This window comes from Mustela nivalis (assembly GCF_964662115.1).
Source record: "Mustela nivalis genome assembly, chromosome: 5".
Taxonomy (NCBI): Eukaryota; Metazoa; Chordata; class Mammalia; order Carnivora; family Mustelidae; genus Mustela; species Mustela nivalis.
Window position 1 is genome coordinate 120,205,975 of NC_139024.1, and position 23,796 is coordinate 120,229,770.

General features: G+C 44.2%; 2 protein-coding genes and 1 pseudogene across 7 annotated transcripts in view; 2 read left to right on the plus strand and 1 right to left on the minus strand.

Moving 5' to 3' along the window:
* The window catches only part of LOC309865779 (butyrophilin-like protein 1), a 507,893-nt gene extending 488,472 nt beyond the window's left edge, over positions 1-19,421 (plus strand). Inside the window, exons 9-10 of the mRNA XM_082732589.1 lie at positions 17,113-17,139; positions 17,554-19,421. Of these exons, the coding sequence (XP_082588715.1) occupies positions 17,113-17,139; positions 17,554-18,224 (698 nt within the window). The 3' untranslated portion in view covers positions 18,225-19,421. The remainder of the gene's footprint in view (positions 1-17,112; positions 17,140-17,553) is intronic.
* On the plus strand, positions 345-10,348 carry LOC309865785 (butyrophilin-like protein 1). 5 transcript variants are annotated; one of them, XM_082732601.1, is made up of 6 exons: positions 345-672; positions 1,816-1,910; positions 3,650-3,997; positions 8,338-8,619; positions 8,734-8,934; positions 9,187-10,342. In XM_082732601.1, exons 2-6 carry the CDS (start codon positions 1,826-1,828, stop codon positions 9,366-9,368), a joined length of 1,098 nt encoding a protein of 365 aa, XP_082588727.1. In that variant the 5' UTR covers positions 345-672; positions 1,816-1,825; the 3' UTR covers positions 9,369-10,342. The 5 variants fall into 5 exon arrangements, with proteins under 5 accessions (XP_082588727.1, XP_082588729.1, XP_082588728.1 ...); XM_082732603.1 differs by having other exon boundaries at positions 9,272-10,341; XM_082732602.1 differs by having other exon boundaries at positions 367-672; positions 3,653-3,997; positions 9,187-10,348.
* Positions 19,422-20,364: 943 nt separating the features above from the next.
* On the minus strand, positions 20,365-21,141 carry LOC309865813 (ATP synthase subunit epsilon, mitochondrial pseudogene; annotated as a pseudogene). The gene has a single exon. The product of its transcript is annotated as an ATP synthase subunit epsilon, mitochondrial pseudogene (transcript).
* Positions 21,142-23,796: the final 2,655 nt, after the last annotated feature.

Consider the following 23,796-nt stretch of genomic DNA (forward strand, 5'->3'; position numbering starts at 1 on the left):
AGCACCTGGGTCATCTCCTGGTGAAGAAAAGCAAAGCAGCTGCACTGGGTGCTTTTCAAAGGCTCCTGCCATTAGTATTCAGAAACTGACATAGAGTATTTTGGTAGTGAACTGCCCTGTGCAAAGGGCTAGTTATTTGTCTTGGCTGTGGTACACACACTCCTTGCTTCTGGTCTAGAAGCTAGCCAAACTGGAGAATGGCAGTTGTTCAACAAATGGTATGGTGTCTGTGTCTCTTTGTGTCCCCACGCAGAGTGGGTCTGTGTATCTGTACCTGCCCTGTTTCTGTGGCTCTGATCATGCTATTTCCTTCCTGATAACTAGGGTGCACCATCCAAAGGGCAGGGCAGAGTCTGTTGTGTTTCATAAGCTTTCACTTTCAAATGGTGGAAGGAGTCACCACAGGATTCTTCTGTCAGGGAGTGCTGGGTGTCCCAGGTCCCTGGTTCAGCTGAGACCTCTGCAACCTGTTCCTGGCTGTGCTTCTCCACTCTCCTGGAACCAACTGCCTCTCAGACAAGAGGAGCCTGTGGCACCAATGCTGGATCTGGAGCAGGGTTTGAGGCTTGAGCAGTGAACTGCATGTGCAGTCTCTGAGAGAAGATTTGGGGCTGGCTGAGGTCTCACAGTAATGAATTAGAGACGCTCCAGAAACCCCAGGTTTTCAAGCAGGTGAGTGGGTTCTGAAGACACTTGCTGGACAAGAAGAGGAAAATGGAGAGCAGATGCTTGGGAGGAGGTCGCCGAGATCGTGGTGGGGCTGGAGGGCTGGTGCTGGATAATAATGAGGCTCTGAGGTAGTTGTAGTTGTCAACTGTAGTGGGGGATCCACTTTATTCATTCACTTAATGACATTGCTGTAGCATTCCTAGGAGCAGGCACTGTTCTAATGTGCACTGACTCTCCATACATAAATTCATAGGATACTTCTTATTCGTGGGATGAGATCTTATTACTCTATATGGCAGATAGGACCTGGGGCAGATCAGGTCAAGAAACTTGCCTTAGGTGATTCCCACAGCATGTGGCTGAGTATGGAGGAGACCTTAGCAGTCATCCCCAGAATCTGTCCTTCCCAGGACCTCTGGCTGCATCCCTCTCCCCTCAGAGTCAGTGGTTTGAAGCCCTTTTGTTTGACCAGGTCTCATTTTATCCTGTGCTTCCCATTGCTTTGCTGGGATCCTTTATCCTGAGGCAGAAAATCTTCAAAGATAGAGAAGATGGAGATTAACCGTTCATGGGGAATTGTCTGGCTTCACCTATGAGCAAGTCCACGTCCTTGGCCCTGAGCAGAAAAGGGCTGCAGGAGGCAGGAGCTGAAATCAGGGTGAACTCACCTATCAAAGGACTCAGAACAGTGTGCATGTGGTGGGAGCCACAGTGTCCTTGAGGAGGATGCAGTCTTCTCATGCTTCTCAGTCATTCCCTGATCATAATTAGGAGGCAGCAGAAGAACAGCACACAGGAGCTGGTGTGTCCTTCATGGGGAGAACCCTGAGTCTATGCCTTGCGTCCCTCTGTGGTATCCTGTGACTCATGTAGACATGGAGGAGGCCTCTGTGCTGAGGCGGGAAGGGTGTGGTCCTGTGGACAGAGAAGGCTGGGAAAGTTTCCAAAGGGTTAGGAGGGCTTTCTTGGCATCAGGGTTGTGGGGCCCCCACCTCATCAGCATACTAAGCAGTAAGAAAGGCTGTACTCCTTCTGGGGACTGTTGCCAGCCCTGAGCCATGCTGTCTGCTCTGAGGCCAAGACCTGTGGTCTGGCCCTGCCTCCTCTCTGGATGTGTCACCTGCCTCCTGTCCTGTGTCTTCCCAGCTCTGAGGAAATGGAGGATTGCTGCAGGGGCTCTTTGCTCATCCATCTCCCCTCCCTGCTTCTCCTCTTGCAGCTCCCTGCTGGGGGCTCTGCAGGTGAGTGTGTCCCTTCCCCCTCCCTGTGTCTCCCTGGGGTGGGTGAGAGCCCCCGGAGCTCTGCTGGCATCTCCATCAAGACAAATGGCTATTGGTGGAGGCCTGGCTCTATACATATTCCGGAGATGCTCCAACTGCTATTTGAAATTAAACACATAAGAAGAATCCCAGAACCGCAATGTAAGGGCAGGGGAGCATGACAGTTCTCTAACGAGTTTATGTCTTATAAAGTAAAAAATGTGGATTTCACTATGAAAAGTATGAAAATAATTGTCTCTTTATTTTTTGTTTCCTGCCTTTATTGGTTTTTTCTTTCCTGGCTTTACTGGTACTTCTATTTCACAAATATTTATAGGGTACTGAGTACATGTTAGGTGCTATTCTGTGTACAGAGCAGAGAGTCTCTATCTTTACAGAGCTTACTTTATGGCAGGGACAGTGAGCACTAAATACCACAACCCTGTACAATCTATGTCTGTTAGAGGATTGGAGAGCATGGGACAAGGTGGGGCAGTCAGGGCTGCAGGACCACTAGCGGCCAGGCAGCAGTGCTACATTAGGTGGTCACTGTATGCAGTGAGATGGGACTAAAGACATGGAGGAGGTGGGAAGAACCTGTCTGGAGCCCATGGGAAGAGGTTCTCCACAGAGAGGAGCAGCCATACAAAGCTGGTAGTGGGCCTGGTGTTCATGGAGCAGAGGAGGTGAGCGTTGGCCAGAGGAGAATGAATGAGGGGGAGAGAAGCAGGAGTTGGGATCAGAGAGCAGGGAGGGTCTTCCTTAATGGGCTCAGGATCACTTGGGAAACTGCAGAATCATTGAAGGGCTTTGGTAGAGGAGGGACATCGTTTTGGTTCCAGCAGACACTGACTGGAGAGAGGATGTCACAGGGAGACTAGTAATTGTGACCCCCCAGGTGAGACAGATAGTGACTTAGCCAAATTTGAGTAGCACAGGACTGAGAAGTCAGTGTTCGGTTGTCTGGTGGTGTTTGTCCTGCAGAAGTGTCCTCCTGTGACATACCTAAAAGGTCTCAGATGACCAAGGCCTGCAAGGGGCTGGAGGCAGTGGGATGAACCCTCTTTGGGAACAGGTAGTGATTTGGGTCCTGTGAGAAATGGAGTGAAGGCAGGTTTTAATGGAAGTAGCTGTGAGGTCTAGTTTCTAGCACACATATAACTCAGTAGAAGAGAAAGACGTCGGCAAAAACAATAACTATAGGAGTGGGTGTTGGGAAGTTCCAGGTGTGGTGCAATGAGTAGGATGTTACCACTTGGCCACAGTAGTGCTCTTTGGTGAGTTTTCAGTCGTGTCGTAAGAGGAGGCAGGTTAGAGCTGTGGTTCTCAGAGTATGGTCGCTGGGACATCAGTATCAGCTTCTCACCACCTCCTTAGAAATGCACAGTCTTAGACCCACTCTAAATCTACTGAACCAGCAGGCCTGGGGGGAGAGCCCAGTAATCTGTGTTTCATAGGCCTCCCTGGTGATAGTGATGCCTGTGGAAGTTTAGAACGACTGAGTCAGAGCATCCTTCATGGATGGGCCTGGAGTCAGGAGCACAGGCTATTGAGGAGTCTCTTTACATCATTTCTGTGTTTCAAAGCTGTTTTAGGATAAAATTGATCCATTAGGAGTTCTCACAGCTGAGTCCCTCAGTCAGGGCCTCCCTCCTGACAGCATGTTCCCTTCCCTGTCCTGAATCTCCCCTGCTTTTTCACACCTATGTCTCTGTCCACAGAAGACTTTATGGTGATTGGCCCCTCGGAACCCATTGTGGCAGTGCTGGGTGGGGACATCACACTGCCATGTCGTGTGTCCCCGGCCATGGATGTGGGGAATATGGAGCTGCGGTGGTTCCGCTCCAAGTTCTCAGAAGCAGTGTTCATCTATCAAAACCAGCGGGAGCAGAGAGAAGAGCAGATGGCTCAGTACAGAGGGCGAACCTCACTGGTGAAGGATTTCCTCTTCCAGGGGGAGGCTGCAGTGCGCATCCACAACGTCCAGGCTTTCGACAATGGTCTGTATACCTGCTTCTTCAGAATGGGAATCTTCTATGAAGAGGCCAATGTGGAACTGAAGGTGGCAGGTGGGTTGCTGATCGATATTTAGAGACCTGCAGTATTGGAATTCGGAGCCACCTCTGGGTCCAAGTTAATAGCCCTCCATTTGTATAAATGAGGGAAAGTAGGGTCTTTCACTCTTCATTTATTCAGTATAAATATATAGAACTCCTGATTCATAATAGCTGTTGTTCTCTGCACCTGGATAGCTCAGTGTAACAAATAAAGATCCCTGCTTTGTAGAGTTTATATTATTATACAGACAGTAAATGGCCAAATATATAGGTTATAGACAATGTTAGATGGAGATGAGTAGAGACTTAGCCAAATAAATATTCTGGGGGTGAGAGATCCAAGCAGAAGAACACCATGTGAGAAACCTGAGGGAGGAGTGTGGCTGGTGACTCTGGGCAGAGAGAGAGGCCACATGATTGGTGTGGAGGTGAATAGGATGGTGGTGAGAGGTGAGTCTCCGGAATATAGAGGTGTTCCTGATCCAGGTGGACAGAAAAGGGATTTATCAGGAGAAGCCCACAAGTAACGCACACTTGAGCAGACATTTGAGTGAAGCAGACAGTGTTCTGAAATGGCCTTCTGGTTGATGGATCTGTGTGGAGCATACACAGCATTGTGATTGTGGTTCTGAGCAGTCAACAAAATTGTCCTGGGAATGGAGTGTGTACTCCCTAACAAGTACAGATGGTGGGATTGGGGAGGAAGTGGATAGGAGTTTTGTTTGCAGGGTAGTGGGGATGGTAATACTAGAACACCAGAGGCTTCATGTGCTCTTATGCCATTTAGATGCAGGGCTGAGGGAATTTTCAACAGAGCAGTGGAGCGAGGTGTGTGAGGGCAGCTTTGCTTTGGCAGCTGTAATGGAGCGTGTATGGAAGGTGAGCAAGACTGGAGGCCTGGATGTAGTTATGGGGTGAAGAGGATGGCCCCCTGCATTCATGTAGGGGCAGTGTGGTGAGAAAGGAGCACTCCAGCATCAGAGAGGTTTGGAAAGTAAACTGAGTGAGAAGATTTGGGGACAAGGACAGTTTGGAGGCGTAGAGAGAAGGGACTTCAGGTACTCACAGATTTTTTTTTTAATCGGTTTTTTAGTGGTAGAAATATTGATTTTATGTGTAAGCTGCAGATTGCTGCCATAATGCTGTGGAACAAAGACATAGAAATCTCAGTAGCCTGTAACACCAAACATGTATTTAATCTGGCATTCAGGGAGTTCAGCTCATCTGGGCTGTGTTTGGCTAATCTTAACAGGTCCTGCTCATAAATCTTCGGTCACATAGGGGAAATATAATTAAAAACATAATCTTCCTGAAGTCCTAAAAGTTCATTTTCCCTTTTGTTTCCTTTGTCTTTGGAGATATATCTTGGAAGAAGTTGCTGTGGCTGATATCAAAGAGGTTACTGCTTATGTTCTCCTCTAGGATTCTGATGGATTCCTGTCTCACACTGAGGTCTTTTAGCCATTTCGAGTTTATCTTTGCATACAGTGTAAGAGAATGGTTGAGTTTCATTCTTCTACATATAGCGGTCCAATTTTTCCAGCACCATTTATTGAAGAGACTGCCTTTTTTCCACTCTATATTTTTTCCTGCTTTGTCAAAGATTTTTGACCGTAGAATTGAGGGTCTATATCTGGGCTCTCTATTCTGTTCCACTGGTCTATATGTCTGTTTTTATGCCAGTACTATGCTGTGTTGGTGATCACAGATTTGTAGTAAAGCTTGAAATCAGGTAACGTGATGCCCCCAGCTTTATTTTTGTTTTTCAACATTTCCTTAGCAATTCAGGTTCTCTTCTGATTCCATACAAATTTTAGGATTATTTGATCCAACTCTTTGAAAAATACCGGTGGAATTTTGATCGGAATGGCATTAAAAATATAGATTGCTCTAGGCATTATAGACATTTTAACAATGTTTATTCTTCCAATTCAAGAGCATGGAATGGTCTTTCATCTTCAAGAAATTAAAAATAGAGCTTCCCTATGACCCTGCCATTGCACTACTGGGTCTTTATCCCAAAGATAGAGATGTAGCAAATAAAAGGCCATCTGTAACCCAATGTTTATAGTAGCAATGACCTCGGTCGCCCAACTGTGGAAGGAACCGAGATGCCCTTCAATGGATGAATGGATAAGGAAGATGTGGTTCATATACACTATGGAGTATTATGCCTCCATCAGAAAGGATGAATACCCAACTTTTGTAGCAACATGGACGGGACTGGAAGAGATTATGCTGAGTGAAATAACTCAAGCAGAGAGAGTCAATTATCATATAGTTTCACTTATTTGTGGAGCATAACAAATAGCTTGGAGGACAAGAGATGGAGAGGAGAAGGGAGTTGAGGGAATTTGGAAGGGGAGGTGAACCATGAGAGACTATGGACTCTGAAAAACAACCTGAAGGATTTGAAGGGGTGGGAATGGGAGGTTGGGGGAGCCAGGTGGTGGGTGTTAAGGAGGGCACGTATTGCATGGAGCACTGGGTGTGGTGCAAAAACAATGTATACTCTTACGCTGAGAAGAAATAAAAAAAGAAAAGAAAAGAAAAGAAAACAATCAAAAAAAAAAAACCATAATCTTCCAACTCAGAACCTTGTCTCTAAGACAGTAGGAAGAAAGCTCCTTTCTATTATTAAATTAGCATTAACTATAATGTGCTGTGCATCACAGAGATTCTATCAAGAAATGCAAAGACAGAAGAAATCTCATCTTTTCCATATGCAGACAGAGCTCATTCTATATATGTTCTCAGGATCAACAGTTATGAGCCCTCAAGTAGCTGGATTTGCCAACACAATTTGTGCTAGGTGGTGCATCTTATATTTGCTGGAAATTGGGTGAGCATGTAAGTTAGCTAATTGGCTTTATTCCAAGGAAAACCAAATTCTCCTACCTAAAAATAAAAAGAAATATAATTCCAGTGTAGTTAACACAGAGTGTTATATTCATTTCAGGTATGCAATATAGTGATTCAACACTTTCACATATACTCAGTGGAATTTTCAACAGAAACTCTGCAGGCCAGAATGGAGCGGTGTGATATATTCAATGTGCTAAAAGGAAAAAAAAAAAATCTGCAGCCAAGAATCCAGCAAGGGAATCATTCAGAATAGAAGGAGAGATAAAAGAGTTTTTCAGACAAATACAGTAGTGTATTTTACAGTAATGTTTTTTTTATTTATTTATTCATTTATTTATTTATTTAATCCCAATTCTCCCATCATGATGACAGGCGGTGATTTTACACGTGGATCAAGGTGCCCACTGAGGATAGGCTCCTACCCTGGCAGAGAAGGGGGAGAGAGGGCTATCTTCCTTGGTGTTAGCATTTCAAAGAGAGGGCTCATGGTTCCTTGAGAAACACGTTCTTGGACCACAGAGCTGGCAAAAGGCCTATTTGTTTTTTTATTTGTTTGTTTTAAAGTACTTATATATATTTCAAAGAATAAAGAAAATACCCAGAATGAAAAGTTTCCTCAAGTAAATGTTACAAATAAAGGATGGGAAGGGACTCTCTTTCCCTATTTTCAACAGGGACAATAAGCCTCTTACTTTAAATGTATTTTGTCCTGCCAGTGAACCTTAGCTGGGTTTGCTCAGCTGGTGTTGTCCAGGTGGCTATTGGTTGATCTAGGACAGCTTTAGCTGGAAAGGCTGCACTAGCCTGAAGATGTCTGTCCTGTGGCAGAGGACAGGGCAATGGCACAAGCAGTTTCCAACCTCTGCTAGAGTCACATTCCCTGAAATCTCAGGGGCTGAGTCAAGTCACAGGTTGGAGCCCAGAAGCAGAGTGTGAAGGCATTAACCATATGTGGCAGAGGGCTGGCTGGATGTAAGGAAGACTGAAAGATTGGGCTTATTTTCCTCATTATCCTGTCACAGATGGGGCCAAACATGAATTAGTTCGGGATTTGAGCCTGAAGCATCTGTGAGGAATCCTGGCACAGCTAAACAAGAGATGTGGATATTAGGGAGCGAGCTCAGGAGATATGTAGGTTGGTGGAAGTGATGACTGAGTGGCAGTGGGTGTGCCCGCAGATGCCCTGCAGAGTGTGTGAGTTGAGAAGAGCAGAGAAAGATGGATCATGGAATGAAATTCCTCCTTCTATCCTCTGGGTGATGGAATTCCCACCCTCACTGCCTGCCCTCTGGGCCTGCCACAGGTCCCCATGTTCCTTTTTTCTGTTCCCCATGGCAGGACCCCTTACATTAATCCTTGTAGGGACCACCCCCTCCCCAAGGAGCCCCCAAAATGCAATGCTGCCCTTGGAGTTGTGTACAGGAAGGTTCTGCTGGAATCCCTGGGCTCTGGGTGTCCTCCCTGTGCTCTCCAGCTTCTCTCTTCAGGTGTGGGCTCTGCCCCTCAAGTGCACATCACAGGGCCAGAGGAGGACGGGGTCCGAGTTGTGTGCATGGCCTCAGGGTGGTTCCCAAAGCCCCAAGTGCAGTGGAGAGCTCTCAGTGGAGAGAAGTTCCTGACGTTCTCTGAGACCCAAGCCCAAGACGGTGAAGGGCTGTTCACCATAGAGACCACTCTTGTGGTGAGGGACAGCTCTTCAAGGAATGTGACCTGCTCAGTCCTCAACCCCATCCTGGGCCAGGAGAAGGCAATGGCCATTTTCATCCCAGGTCAGTATTACTTCCCACTCCTACAAGGGTGGGATGGTCTGGTTGGGGGTCCCTGTGTGTGCTGGGCTAGGCCGTCCTGAGAAGTGCCCTGATGGGGTGTCTGGCTGGGCACAGAACCCTTCTTCCCTCAGAGTTCTCCCTGGAAGCTAGCTTTCATGGTGATCCTGACTGTGCTGATGCTCCTACTCCTTGGGGCTGTCTTCTACATCATGAGAGAACATACTGCAAAGCTCCAGGAGATGCAGAAATTGGAGAAACTGCACAGAGAAAAGGAGGAGGACCAGCGGATAAAGGAGGAGGCACTGAAGACCAGAGGTAAGGCAGGACAGGGCCAAGGCAGACAATGTGGAAGCTGGTGTAGAGGAGAAGTGGACAGTAGGCCCTTGGCCAGGAGCAGGGGGCTGAGGAGGATCAGAGAGGACAGGTGGGGCTGTGGAGGCTCAAGGGGTCTGGAGTTAGATCTTCATGGAGACATATAGACATATAGATGGTCTTGTGGGTTTTCCAGGTGCAGTCTTTGCTGCTCTTAGTGATGGGAGTTTAAGAGTATTTTTCAATTTTTTTCAGATAAACTCCAAAGAGATCTTGGTATGTTGTGTCCTTTTCCCAGAAGTTTCTGTGTCACATTTGTAGGAGACATTCTGATTCTTAGCTCACCCGTTTCCTGTGTTGCCTTGCAGACTGGAGGAAATCTGTTTACCTGGCCGGTGAGTGACTGTCCAGATATCCTTGGGTCTCTTGCCCCCTAAGCCATAGTGCCCCCTCTGTGTTTCATGCAGAGACATGAGGACCTGTCCCTGGTGCAGAAGTGGAAACTGGCCAGAGGCAGAACTTGTTCCATGGGCTTTCCCCCATCTGGGCTATATTTTCGCACACGGTGCTTTGAAACCTGGAATGATGGTGGTCACTGGAGTCTGTCGTGCACCTTGGTTGATCTACCCACCTCCTTTGTAGCCTTTTAACTCTATATGAATATTAGAAAATAAAAATAAAAAAGTTATAAACTAGACTAAACTCAACAAAAAAAAAAATTTTTTTAAATAGAAATGCAAAAGAAAAACACAGGTGTATGTATCAAAAAGTTCAGGTTAGAAGGTTGTTATGGAATTTGTTGTACTGGACAGCTACTGTGATGGTAAATAGTTTAAAAAATTATCTATATAAAAAAAATTGAGTCAGAATAGTGGGAACAAATTAAAAATAAAAGTTGTCCTATGAAGTAGTGGTGGTTGTTCTCTAGTAGTCTTTTTTTTTTTTTTTTTTTCCTTTCCTGGTTGGTTTTCTGGGGGAGGGGCTTGCCACGTGGGTGGGCTCTGAGGAAACCGGTCTTTTCAGGCTTTTGTTCTCTGGAGGTTTTTGTGTTTGTTCGTTCTCTCTCTCTCTCTCTCTCTCTCTCTCTCTCTCTCTCGCCGTGAACGCTTTTGATGGTTTTTGTAGGCTTAGAGGAAAGCAAACTGCACCCTGACCTCCCCCTCAGGGAGAAGCCTCAGCCTGCTCTTCTGTGGTTGTTGCAGAGCCCATCTAAATTCCCCCTTGGAAGCTGGCAGAGCAGGTTTCCAGTCGTGGTCCCTGGGGACGCAGGATCTTCTGCTTGTACCCAAAACCACAGCAGTGGCAGCTGTCTGGGTAGCTCCAGACCGCCAGAGAGGTTCCAAGCAGTGATCGCACACAGATTTTCCCGCTGGCCTGGGCTGGGAGTGCCTGGTCTTTCTGGATCTAAGAGCGTGCAGCTTGTGGGCACCTCTCTCTCAGGGGAGGCTGTGGGTCACGTGCGAGTCTCAGGCTCTGAAACAATGGCAGGAGTCTAAGAGCTCCGGGTGGGCCTTTGCGCACCTCTCTCAGGGGAGGGGGCGCGTGTGTCTCAGGCTCCATAGCAGGGGTCTACGTTCTGCCCTCTGAAGTGGTTCCCAGCCCCTCACAGGAGCCAGACCCCATGCAATCTCAGGCACACTGAAGGCTCGGGGACCAACACCTAGTTTCTCCACTGCACTCTCTCTGGCTCAGCGCCAGGGGAGACTGTCCTGGGTCTGGGGACTTAAGCCCCTGTCCCTAGCCGCCCAGATTCCCACAGTTTTCCCCCTCTGATCCTTTAAGCACTCTTTTGGAGTGCTTCCACCCAGTTTCCAAGTTAATGCTGGTCCCCAGATGTAGGGCATTCTCGTATTAGGGGTATTACTTTCTAATGGGTCGCTCTGGTGGCTTCCTCCCCCTTTTGTTTATCTTCCAATATCAGTCTGACATTCCCATTCCACTTTACCTGCCCACAGTTGTCTTCTGCCCCTGTTGAGATCCAGACATGTATAATTCTGATCTCAGGCTGATTTCATGGGTGATCGGAGTTCTTTGGTAGGTAATCAGCTCACTTTAGGGTACAGGTTGAAAAGGCGCTTCCTCCTACTTCCCCGCCATCTTGTCTCTCAATCTTCTTTGTAGCCTTTTAGTCTTCAGTGCAACTGGTTCTCAGTCAACCTGAATACTCTGGAATGTTTTCGAGAAACTATGTAAATAAATGGGGTCATTAAATTTAGGAGTATGTTCCCTCCACATAACACCATCATGGGAGAGTCTTTTCTCTGCAGTTCCTGGAGGTACTGATCACAAAGTACTGGGTAGAGGATAGACAGAACTTGGGTGGTAAGTTGTCAGTGGTCCAGTGTTGTGTTTTCTGAGAACATTTGGACACTTTTACCCTAGAGCTCACCTAACATCCCGGTTCTTAATTCATCTCCCCTTTTCTGTTATTTCCCATATCTCTCTTTCCTGGAAATCATTGGATGTAATAATGATTTCTTACATTCATGGAATACTGTATACTTTATTCCCTAAAACATTTTCATATATTGTATAATTTTTTTAATTTTTTTATTTTTTATAAACATATACATTGTATAATTTTTGAACTTTAAAGCCAATTGAAAGCAGATGGGATAAAAATTTTGCGTGTTTTTTTAATGTGAAAATTTATTTATTTGGGGATGCAATTAATATTGGAGTTCATTTCCGAAAAATTCTGTGGATGAAATTTGTTAGTATTATGCATTTTCTTTTGGTAATCAAGAATGGTTGGACATAGTGTATTGTTCTTTGAAGGAATACTATTTTTTATTGAAAATTTATTTGAAATGCACATTTAGACTTATTGTTGAATCCCCCTGCACCCCATAAAAAAAAGAAGAAACAGATTTAGATGTTGGCTGTAATTATGCTGAGTACCTCCCACACTGCTACCAGTTTTTTTAAACATGAAATTTCTTTAGAGATTAAAATTCTCCACTGGCCCCAGGAGAGCTACCTGACTTATGGGCTGAGTGTTTCCACAGAAGTTTTATCTCTTCTATTGTTCAGAAAATCAAATGCATATAGATAACTGGTCTTGCAGTGCTTGTGTGCATAAAATTGGATTAATAACTTTTTTAAAAATTTCTTTTCAGCATAACAGAATTCACTTTTTATGCACCACATCCAGTGCTCCATGCCCTACATACCTTCCATAATACCCACAACCTGGATCCCACAACCTCCCACCCGCCACCCCTTCAAAACCCTCAGGTTGTTTTTCAGAGTCTCTCATGGATCATCGCCCCTTCCAATTTCCCTCAACTCCCTTCTCCTCTCCATCTAAGAGTTTTTTCACCTTAGAGATTCTTAATGTTATAATCAATTGTTCAATTTTACGTTCTTTTCATTTGTCTCTTTAGACTCTGCTGAATTAATTTTTTTTTTTTTAATTTTGTCTCTTCTGGTTAAGATTATTTTTCTTGGTTGACTCTTAAGTCTACTTATCTGAATGAGAATAGAAGTTTAAGAGTTAAAAGTGCTTTTGATTTTTAATTTAATTGTTATTTTGATGGTTTTACTATTCAACTACATATATTTTTTTTCAATTTCTTTTCAGTGTTCCATAATTCATTGTTTATGCAGCACACCCATTGCTCCATGTAATTGGGCCCTCCATAATACCCACAACCATGCTCGCCCAAACTCCCAACCCCCCCTTCCCTCCCAGACTCTCAGTTTGTTTCTCAGAGTTTTTATTTTAATATTGTGGTTTTTAAGACTCAGGAGACTAACTTGGCTAAGGTCACACAGCAGGAACTGGCAAGCATGGAACTCAGCCCTCAATGCTGGCTCTCTGACTGGTGGTCCAGAAAATTTCCCAGAACATCCTATTGTCTGCCCATGTCAGGAGGATATCTCCTCTCTGGCCTCTCTCCTTACTCTGTTGATAGTATCACCTGTAGCAGAGAGAGGAGGCAAGTGCCAGTAGATCAATACTATGCAGACTTGTTCTGGCTCATGTTTCACCAGGGTGTCTTCCCTTTCAGCCCTGAAGAAGGCACAACTATATGCAGGTAAGTGACTCAGTTTCCTTTGGCTTTACCTCCCAAGCCCCCACTGTGCCACCTTCTCTGTCATTGGACCCCACACCAAGATGGGATTGGTGTCCCTGATATCCTTGTTATGTTTGTTGTGTCCTTCTGAAGACTGCAGGGACTGTCCTTGGGAACACAGATCTGCCTCTATTCTGACCCAACCTCTACTGTAGGTTGCTGTTAGAATTAGCAACACCCTCTGAACACACCTTGTTCAACGGATAGTTTTGTTGGTCCAGTGACAACAGAGTGGTCATTTGTAAGGCAATTGGACCATGGGATTGATGTTGTACTTTAGAATTTACTGTCTCTGGAAGATTTCAGAAATCAATCTTGCCTGCTTAGGACTGAGGTCTTCCTTAAGGGATCCTTGTTTCTGAATCCATATTACCCTGAAATTCCTACCTCTTTTTGGACCTTCCTTTGGTTTTCCTGGTTTGTTTGCTTGTTCGTTTTTGCTGTTTCTCTGGAATGATGGTCTTCATTTTGCTTCTGCGTGCTCTGACTCCTTGTCCAAGCCAGGTATCTTCCTCTAAACCCCCATGGTTTTTTTGGAAGTAGTTTTCTTTAGGTCAGCTGTTCTGATTCTCAGATCCAGAGCCTCCAGGATGTGTAGGGAGTCCTGATTGTGGGTTTGTGAGATACTGAGATACTGTCATTATATACAAAATCCTATGTACATCTTTGTATTACAGTGTTAAGAAATTAATTTTTTAAAGGACAGTAACTTATAATTGTTCACAACCATTATCTCTCCTAAAAGGAGAATTTTGGATTTACCTGATAGGCTCAGTACTGGTTAGATTTATTAGGAGCAATGTGTGAGGATGGCAATAGGAGAAGCTCAGAGGAGTGAAAATTGTTTACCAGAGAAAATATGGGAGTAAATCAGAGAAAGAAAAGGTGGTTGGAGGAGAGAGGAGGAGATGAGATGGAAAGTGGAGAGCCTGTGATTCCTCTCAGAGACACTCTGGGTGGTTGAGAGTAGAAGAGACACTTTGGGTGGCTTTGGGTTGAAGAGACACCACAAATGACAGCCATGGTGGTTAGAGTGGGAAGTACACAGAGGACATGGAAGTTATTGGGTGCGCAAAAAAGTAATAACTTTCTTGACGCATGTTTGAGACATTTCTGAAAAGACTTATAATTATTTTAAGGTGTTTTGAAGTAATTTTATAACTGGGTTTGCTTCTGATAATGAGGCCATCTCACCCTTCCGTTAGTAGTTGAGGGAGGAGAGTGATCCTAGGGTTGCTAATGCAATGAAAGGTAATCCAGAGCACCCTCTATCACTGGGGTGGGTTATGAATCTGGGCCATTTGAATCTATAACACATGCCTTTTTTGTCCTGGCTGTTTCTATTTATGATCAGGGACACAGCCTGTGAGAACAGAGAATGGGGATCCAGTACTGTAAGAGTCTATGTTGACCAGATGTGTGAGGCAAACTCTTTAGAGAGCCTCACTGAATCTTGGGACTTGTCTGTTAAAATGTGGATTAAATGGTCTTCTTTTAGCATCACCCCATTCTCTGCTGGATTGAAATGCCTGTGTTTATATATATGTTCTTTTTATTTTGTAAGGATAGACATCCTTACAGTAGAATCAACACTTTCACATAGGAGGGCTTTTTTTTTTTAAATGGGTGATTATTTTTTTAAATTTATTTTGTATTTATTTTAAGCATAACAGTGCTCCATGCAATCTGTGCCCTCTATAATACCCACCACCTGGTACCCCAACCTCCCACCCGCTGCCCCCTCAAAACCCTCAGATTGCTTTTTAGAATCCATAGTCTCTCATGGTTCACCTCCCCTTCCAATTTACCCCAACTCCCTTCTCCTTTCTATCTCCCATGTCCTCCATGCTATTTGTTATGCTCCACAAATAAGTGAAACCATATGATAATTGACTCTCTCTGCTTGACTTATTTCACTCAGCAGAATCTCTTCCAGTCCCGTCCATGTTGCTACAAAAGTTGGGTATTCGTCCTTTCTGATGGAGGCATAATACTCCATAGTGTATATGGACCACATCTTCCTTATCCATTCATCCGTTGAAGGGCATCTTGGTTCTTTCCACAGTTTGGCGACAGTGGCCATTGCTGCTATAAACATTGGGGTACAGATGGCCCTTCTTTTCACTACATCTGTCTCTTTGGGGTAAATACCCAGGAGTACAATGGCAGGGTCATAGGGAAGTTCTGTGTTTAATTTCTTGAGGAATCTCTACACTGTTCTCCAAAGAGACTGCACCAACTTGCATTCCCACCAACAGTGGAATAGGGTTCCCCTTTCTCCACATCCCCTCCAAGACATGTTGTTTCCTGTCTTGCTAATTTTGGCCATTCTAACTGGTGTAAGGTGATATCACATAGGAGGGCTCTTAATGTGATGTGAATAAATGTCTGATCTGATCTTATTCATGAAATTGGAAGAATAATTTCTAATGAACAGCTTGCTGTGGAATGAGGTGAAGAATGCACTTGGACCACGGAAGTGCACAGCATAGCTCTGGATGCACTGTGGAGTCTCAGAATGAAACACCAACTCCCTTTCTCCTCTTCCTTCTTCTCCTCCTCCTGATTCCTCGTCTTTGCTAATCTGTGTCAGTTGTCATATAGAAATGTAGAGTTTGCTGTCAGCCAATGTCTTAGTGAAGAACAAGTAGAGTTCCCTTTTCTCAAAATGTGACATGTCCACCCACTTCATGTGATCTGTTTGTATAAGAAATTAACAGAGCTGGACGTTCTACTTTATCTGAATAAACCTGTGGGAGAATAGGGGTCCCATGTTGATACCAAATATTCAAGAATGTGTCCTGTTCTTATTTTATAATTGTTCTAATTTTGTTCTGGAGTCTCTGTCCTGTTGGAGGTCACAGCTTTACTGGTGCAGACTTTTCAGGGTCTTATGACAGATATACATTTGCTGTGATTAATTAACTTCTTTTCTTCTTCCCAAAATGGAGTATGAAGGTTGGAGAAGTTTATGCTTTGTGCATTGAGGGAGGGGACCCCTGTATTCCTCTCTTGCTCCATTTCAGGTCCTCACTTTATAGAGGGTACCTTGATATGATCCTTAGGATAATTGGATTTGAGGTTCCATCTAGGTTTTTGGAGAAATTGTTATTCCACTCCTACTGCATTTGTATCTCCAGTTCCTTAATCTTACTCACATCTGTAAAGTCCTCTCTGCCAAGACATATTCACAGTTTGTGGGGCATAGGACACAGCTGTATTTGGGGGCTGATCATATGTGGTGTCTCCTGCTGCTTTTGATCTCTCTAGGTGATTATAAAGAGAAGCAGCTGACTAGACACAATGTTTTTGGGTTTCCCCTTACACACAGAGATGTTTTTCCTTGCAATACTCCATGATACAGGCAAGCAAATTCACTTTCTTTCACTAGATGTAGATCTTTCTTGCTTTGAACTTCTCTTTTCCAAAAACTTTTTTTTTTTTTGTACTTACGAAAACTTTTTGAACTTCTCTTTTTCCTTCCTTGAATCTTCTCCATTACCTCTTGATGGGGCAAGGTTTCCCTGGTGCCGTATCCTGAGTTCTCCTCACCCATGACAGAGATTCCTCCTCCAAGTGCAGTGCCACCAAGTTGTATTGCCTCTACCATGGTTTTGAGTCAACATACAAGTTCAGTTCAGTCAGTTCTTTATAAGTAAATGGAACCCTCAGAAATTATGATCTCCTCAGTTCTTTGTCAAGAAAACTTAGCTTTCAGGATGGATGTGTGGCTCGGAATTGAGAAAGCCTATTTTGATAAAGAAATCCTATTTTGATAATGAAATCTGTGCAAAGAGCCTTCTTTTTTGGTCAGTATCCAGTCTCTTAGTGATGTTAACTCTTATGGCTTGGGTTTCATGGGAATATTATAACATGATGGGGGTGGGTTTATGAGAGAGAGTGTGCAAATGTGTGACTGTGTGAGAGAGAGAGAGAGAATTAATGTGTGTGAAAAATAAATTCATCAGGTGAATGCTTCCAAAACATTTTTCCCTATAACTCTTGGTTCAGTGTATTTCAGAGGATAGATACCCACACTGCTTTGTACAGTCTCAAGTCTCTGGTTTGTTGTTCACATTTGTGCAATGTGGTTTTCTTGTAGATTGGCGGAAGGAGAAGTTCCAGGCCTGTAAGTTACTTCAGTTGTTTGGGTGGTCTTACAGCTGTCCCATGGCTTCTGACATCTCCTTCAGCTTGCTGTGTGATACAGATGCTGGCATCATCAATGGTGGTGGGGTGGAATGGGGCGGTGAACATCATGTAGCTGGGATTACTGGGTGTGATTGATACTGGATATAAATGGGTATTCTTTAGTGCTGGAGTCCAGTCTGGCCCTCAAGGGCCCTGTGACATGTCTAAACCCCATATCAGTCTTATGCTTACTTCTTCTGGTTGGAAGGCTGTGTGCTTGAGCCAGAAGGCTCTCATCTCAGGAGCTTTGGTCCTCCCTGCATGCAGCTAAGTGTCTGGGGGTGGGGTGGTGGTTGTGTGCCTTGGTATGTGGTAGGGCAAGTTCTTGAATGATTGGCAACTGTCTCTGCAGTGTCTGTCCGTCTGGATCCAGAGTCTGCCCATTCCAGCCTTGCCATCTCTGATGACAGGACTAGTGTGACCTTCAAGGACTCACCCAAGTACTCAGATGATGGAGTCTATAGTGTCTTGGGTCATGAAGGCATCACATCAGGGTGTTGCTACTGGGAAGTGGAGATCAGGAATGCAGACAAAGAAAGTGAGTGGGCCCTGGGGGTCTGTAGGAGAGATGTGGAGAGGAAAGGCTGGTACCAGGAATCCCCAGGAAAGGGGTTCTGGGTTGTGGGGGTGTATAAGAAGAAAGTCTTTTCCCTCCCTGATAATTCAGAACTCCTTGTGCCAATTCCCCACAGGGTAGGGGTTTTCCTGGACCTGAAGGAAAGGGATGTCTCATTCTACAACATGACTGATGGTTCCCACCTTTTCTCCTTCCCTCTTGCCTCCTCCTCTGGGACTCTGTTTCCATACTTCAGGTTGAGGTCAGGAGATGTGTCCCTGACCATCTACTCTGGGGTGGGTGGGCCTGTGCAGACCTCTGTACCTGTTAACAACCCTCCTTGTTCTTCAGAGGAGCCTGCGAGCCTCTCAAGACAGAGGTTCAGTTCAGGCTGTGGTGTTGATGGTGATATCCCAGGGGCTGAATCTCCACTGCTTCCCTCTGGCCCAGAAGCTATGTCCCCATAATGCTCCAAAAATGGCCCAGATTCCTCATGGTGGCTTTTCTAGGAGCTGCAGACTCCCAGGAGTAATAGCCTCTGAATTTAGTCCTGAATGGCTGGGTGTCTTGCCCTTCTCTTCTGGGTGTAGACTGCTGGGGTGTGGTTATGAGAATAGGCGGTTCATGCCTTATGCTCAGGTATTTGAAGATAAATATTGACTTTTTCAGCTGTAATGGGGTTGGCTGAATTTTGCTATTGGAAGTCATGTTTCTTTTGATCATGAACATTATCTCATGGAATCTTCATATTATTTTGATATGAAATGAGATGAGGTCTGAATTATTCTGAAGAATTAAATGGTGTTTATTTTATATAGTTGAATTGTGCAGATGAACCCAGAGGCTATGGGTGGGTTACCAGCTCTAATTTAGGAAATGTGCACTCTGACTAAAAAACATTGTCCATCTGAACATTTCTGAAGAAATGTATGGCTAATGGACTTGAAGAAGAGTGGAGTGTACTATTCCATTGTACATGCTTCCTATTCTGGAATGGATGAGACATACTTATCTTAACGAACCTTCATAAACATTTGTTATTTCTGAAATACTGGTGCTGCATTAATTCAGGGAAAGGAAAAATGAGAGTTCTGGTTTCCTTGTGAGTCAACAGCACTTGGAAAGAACAGAACTGCTACCAGAATAAAGAGGTAAATGAAGATGAATGTTTTCAGACCCTGGGTGAATTGCAGAAAGCTTTGACCATGAGCACAGTTCCAGGATCTATGTACAGCTTCTCAGTACTTCTAGTCCAATTGTAAAGGTCGATGGAATTCACAGGAAATACAGGGAAGCCAGACTGATGAGGACTCAGACATTAGTAAATAAAGGTTTTTTGGCTCCTGAAGTAGAGAACACCGACCTGTTGTATTTCTGGGAAAGATGAGAAGACACGGAATTGGAAGTTGAAGAAGGAGGTCACAGATCTCAGTTCCTGCCTGTGACCAAAAATAGGAAAAGGACTGGAGTTGCTTCGCATATTTTTCTTTCTTGTCATGTAGATGTGTCATTTGTATTAATTAATATATTTTCCTTGTCCCTTCTTACCAGTTTAATTTTATGCAAGTTGTCAATGATGATATTTAAAATATAGTCTCTTGGTTAAGAGAATAGTCAAATGAGTGTGGCTGAACTTAAGGAATAAATACAACTGATTCAATGCCTGAGACTGCCTGTTTGTTCCATTTGGGGGAAAGAGTGGGAACTTTTTCACTTGTAAGTGTAGCTCTGTAGATGGGTAAAAATGTGGAGTTGTGTTGTTATATGGAAGTTCCAATGTGAGTAAATGGTGTGTGTGGACGTTGAGGAACTAAAAGTGTGAAATCTGCCCATTACCAATTCATTGTCTTTTGATTCAAATCTACTCTGTATTTGCCCTACTTGTTGATACTGGATGTCATCAACATTTAATTTTTGCCATGTGGCACATATGGCACCGCCTTTCTCAGTTAGTGCACTGATGGGTTTGGCCAGCAAACCCTGAGATGGTGAATGAAAAGTTTACTCCAGACACCTTCATAGGAGAATGGAGAGGCCTGGGGACCAGACACTCTAGTGGCAAAAAGCCTTCAGCCAAGCTTTGTCTCCAGTTTCATTGGGGTCATATCAATACACCAAGCACAAGCACAAAGCAAGGAGGAAAGTATAGCCTTACTGGTCAGGACAATAATATATGGGACATCGTGTGATAACGGCAGGGAGGCTAGGAGTTCATGAAGTACATGAGTACCACATGTGCCTGTTTCTCCTTGAAATTTAAACATTTCCTCCCTAGGGGAGAGCCTTGAGCTACAGTAAGAATGTGGCCACTTTCAGCCAGGAAATGTCAATGTAGGCCTAAGGTTCTGGGCATTCCTCATTTGTTTTTCAATTAGTCTCACCCAGGGAGGCTTATGGAAGTCAGATTTTGTGTATGCAGATACTGAATTCCTACAGGGCACCAGAGCAAGACGTCTCAGGAGAAAAAGCATTTTTCTTTTCGTGGTATTTTTTTTTTGGAACCCTATTTTAATTTATTGGCAAGTCAATCTAGAATGAGATAGGATTTTTTTTCTATGCACGGAGATTGTGTTCAATCTGTCGTAACATGGACGCACACATTTCACCTTGGAAAATGTACCATTTCAAGCTTTAGCCAGGGAAGATTACTCTTTTTTCAGTTTCACAATTTTTGTGCTGCTGCCAGAAGTCTTCTCAGCATTTCCTTTGAACTCGGCCTTCAGTGCATCTCTCACTGCTTTTGCATGGATCTGGAAGTACTGGGTGTAGCTGAGGCCAGCCTGTCGCCAGTACGCCACCATGATGTTGCGAGGGTGGGCACATCAGGTCGAATCACAAGGATGCCTCAATGTCAGCTTGACGCGTGGCCCAGCGGCAGGAAGGACTCTTCATGTTTTAAAAAAAATTTTTTATTTATGTATTTGTCAGAGAGAGATTGAGTGAGCACAAGCAGGGAGAGTGGCAGGCAGAGAGAGAAGCAGACTCCCTGCTGAGCAGAGAACCCAATGCAGGACTCGATTCCAGGACCCTGGGATCATGACCTGAGCTGAAGGAAGACATTTAACTGAGTGAGCCAACTAGGTGTCATACTTTTGGTGTTGTTTCCCCCTTGATCTTATGAAGCTATTGACAGTGGCCTGGAGAAGACTTAGCTTCTCTTGTCTTTGGGTGAGTGAGTATGGCATTGTAGCAGGTTGTGTTCTAGAGGGCTGCCTCCCAGGGAATCTTGCCAGTTCTTTAGTGAGAGTTTTCCTGCCCAACAGGCTTGGTCTGCAGAGTGTCGGTGAATTTCTTTCCTTCCTGGGGATTCTGGTCCCACCTTGCCCAATAAAAAGAATGTCAGTCATATTCTTTCAAATGTATTCCATTTTTTGGATGCTCTACCTCAGCCCTAGAGGTGATGTCTGCTTCCTGTACCTTCTACTTCTGGTTTCCATAGAGTTGTCTTTGATCTTGTTCATAATTAATTACCTCTTTCTTTTTTTTTTAATTTTCTTTTTTCTTTTTTATTTCTTTTCAGCGTAACAGTATTCATTGTTTTTTTCACCACACCCAGTGCTCCATGCAATCCATGCCCTCCTTAATACCCACCACCTGGTTCCTTCAACCCCCCACCCCCCGCCCCTTCAAACCCCTCAGTTTGTTTCTCAGAGTCCATAGTCACTCATGGTTCACCTCCTCTTCCAATTTCCCTCAATTCCCTTCTCCTCTCTTTCTTAATAATTCTGTCTATCAGATTTTCTCTGTTAAAATGTCTGATGTGGTTTCTGCCTCCTTACTGGACACAGGCTGATATAAACATCTAAACTGAACTGTATGTTCTCACGGTATATGGGAAACAGTAATGGAGGAATGTTCAAATTTATTTAAAAAAAAAACAATAAAGCCATAAATATACTCATTGGGATCTGTGCATATATTTTAAATACTCTACATGATAATACATTATATGACATGTTCATCTCCTCCTTCCATATGGCTTGTGCCTTTATGACAGTGGATTAGTTTTAGATGGGCTATGGGTATATTTCCATTGAAATGGAGAGGAAAGGAAGTTATGGATGGGATATGAATTATCCACACAAAAAAAGAGGTATCCTTTGAAACAAATGCACCAGCTGCCATGGTTTTAACCAGATGGTGTTAACCAGAAAGAATGGTTAAAACCATCATTCTTGGGAGGAGTGAGGTCAGCATCATGGCAGAATAAGTCCTTCCATTTGTCTCCCCCTTTCTGTTTACAACTAGTAGGATTCCAAAACCCAACAAAGGTTCCTCTGGACAGCGCACCAGACACCAAGGATATCCATCCATGTTTACATTTGAAGGAGTGTGGATTGGGCCTCATGGAGACCAGAGCCCAGACAGCTTGGTGAGGCCTGTTACCTTGGCTTCTACAGTGGTGGTAATACTCACCTGTGACTCCTGTGGTGGAGAAGGTGGGGGTGGAAAGGGGTGACTGAAAGTCTATTTGGCCCTGTGGACTGTGGCTGGAGGACCCATATTTATGAAGCCACAGAGCAGGGTCCCCTGAAGTAGGACATCTGTGACCAGGAGGGTACAGAGGGGGGAAGGAAAAGGCAAGGGAGGGAGGCAGAGAAGAAGAAACACTTTATGCACCGTCTGACCTGAGAGGTCAGCAAGAGAACTCCCAGGTCTGAGGGACTCCTGAACTTGAGGATCCTCCGCAGGGAGTGTGGGGCACACTCAAAGCCCAAGGGCTTAGTACATACTGGCCCCTCCAGTGTGCCAGCCTCCTACTTTTTTTTTTCTTTAAGCCTGGTCTATACAGCCACCAGGGCTACTCTGGAAAGAGCAACCAAAAACTTGTGCTCTTCTGCGATCTGTTGTAATACTAAAGAACGGCCTCTAACCTCCCACCCATGAACTGTTAGAATCAAAGTTAACAAAATTTTACCTACACACAAAAGGTGTTGGCTACTTCAAACTATTTGGCAGAGGAAAATCTCCTTAAAGAGCATGAAAAATCATGGTAATATGGCTTTGCTAAAAGAAAATGACAGTTCTCCAGCCACCAACCCTACATTTACAGAAGATTGTGATCTAAGTAATAGAGAATTCAAAATAACTGTCAGAACAGAATTCAGCAAGATACAAGAGAATCAGGCAATTCAATGAACTCAGTAGTAAAATGAATGGGTAGAAGGAGTACTTTACCCAAGAGACTGAATTTCTAAAAAAGCACCAAACCGAAATTCTGGAGCTGAACTCAGTAAATGAGATGAAGAATGCATTAGAAACATTGGAAATAGAGCAGATGAGGTGGAAGGGAGAATACATGGTCTGAAGGTGGAATCTAGAAATGATTCAGGTGGAAGTGAGGAGAACTAAGGTTTATTTATTTTTTTTAAGTGAAGAAACCCTAGGGTGCCTGGCTGCTTCAGTTAGTGGGGCATCTGACTCTTGATCTTTGGGTTGTGAGCTGGAGCCCTAAGTTGCATGTAGAGATCACTTAAAAGAAAAGCAAGCTTAGAAAATGTAGAAATCCTGCAACAGCTACCAGTATCCACTAGGAGAGCCTGTTAAGAATAGTGGGTATACCAAAAGGTGAAGAGAAGGAGAAGAGGGACAGAGTTGTTATCACAAAAGTGTTGTGGTGAACTTCCCAATCCTGGGGAAAGAAGTGGACATAGACGTATGTGAAGTTAATAGCTAACCTTTTTATCTCAATACAAAAATACCATCTCCAAGACACTTTCCAATGACACTGTCAAACGTCAATGATAAAGAAGGAAACTTGAAAGGATAGAAGAAAGTAACCTAAAAATGAGCCCCCATAAGAGAGAACATCAGCAGATTTCTCAGCAGAAATTCTGCAGGCCAGGAGAGAGTGGAATGACATACTCATAGCATTGACAAATAAATATTTTCAGACAAGAAATCTGTATCCAGGATTTATCTTTCAGACATGAAGGAGAAATAAAGACTTCCCCAGACAAAGAACACTTGAGGGAATTCCCCACCACTAGTCCTGCCTCCAAGACATATTGAACAGAACTTTAATACTATAATGAAGAG

Coding starts and splice junctions, on each gene's coding strand:
- LOC309865785 (XM_082732599.1), top strand. CDS start 1,781: ATGTGTCACCTGCCTCCTGTCCTGTGTCTTCCCAGCTCTGAGGAAATG. Junction 1,911..3,649: donor CCCTGCTGGGGGCTCTGCAG/GTGAGTGTGTCC, acceptor CTCTGTCCACAG/AAGACTTTATGGTGATTGGC. Junction 8,620..8,733: donor AATGGCCATTTTCATCCCAG/GTCAGTATTACT, acceptor GGCTGGGCACAG/AACCCTTCTTCCCTCAGAGT.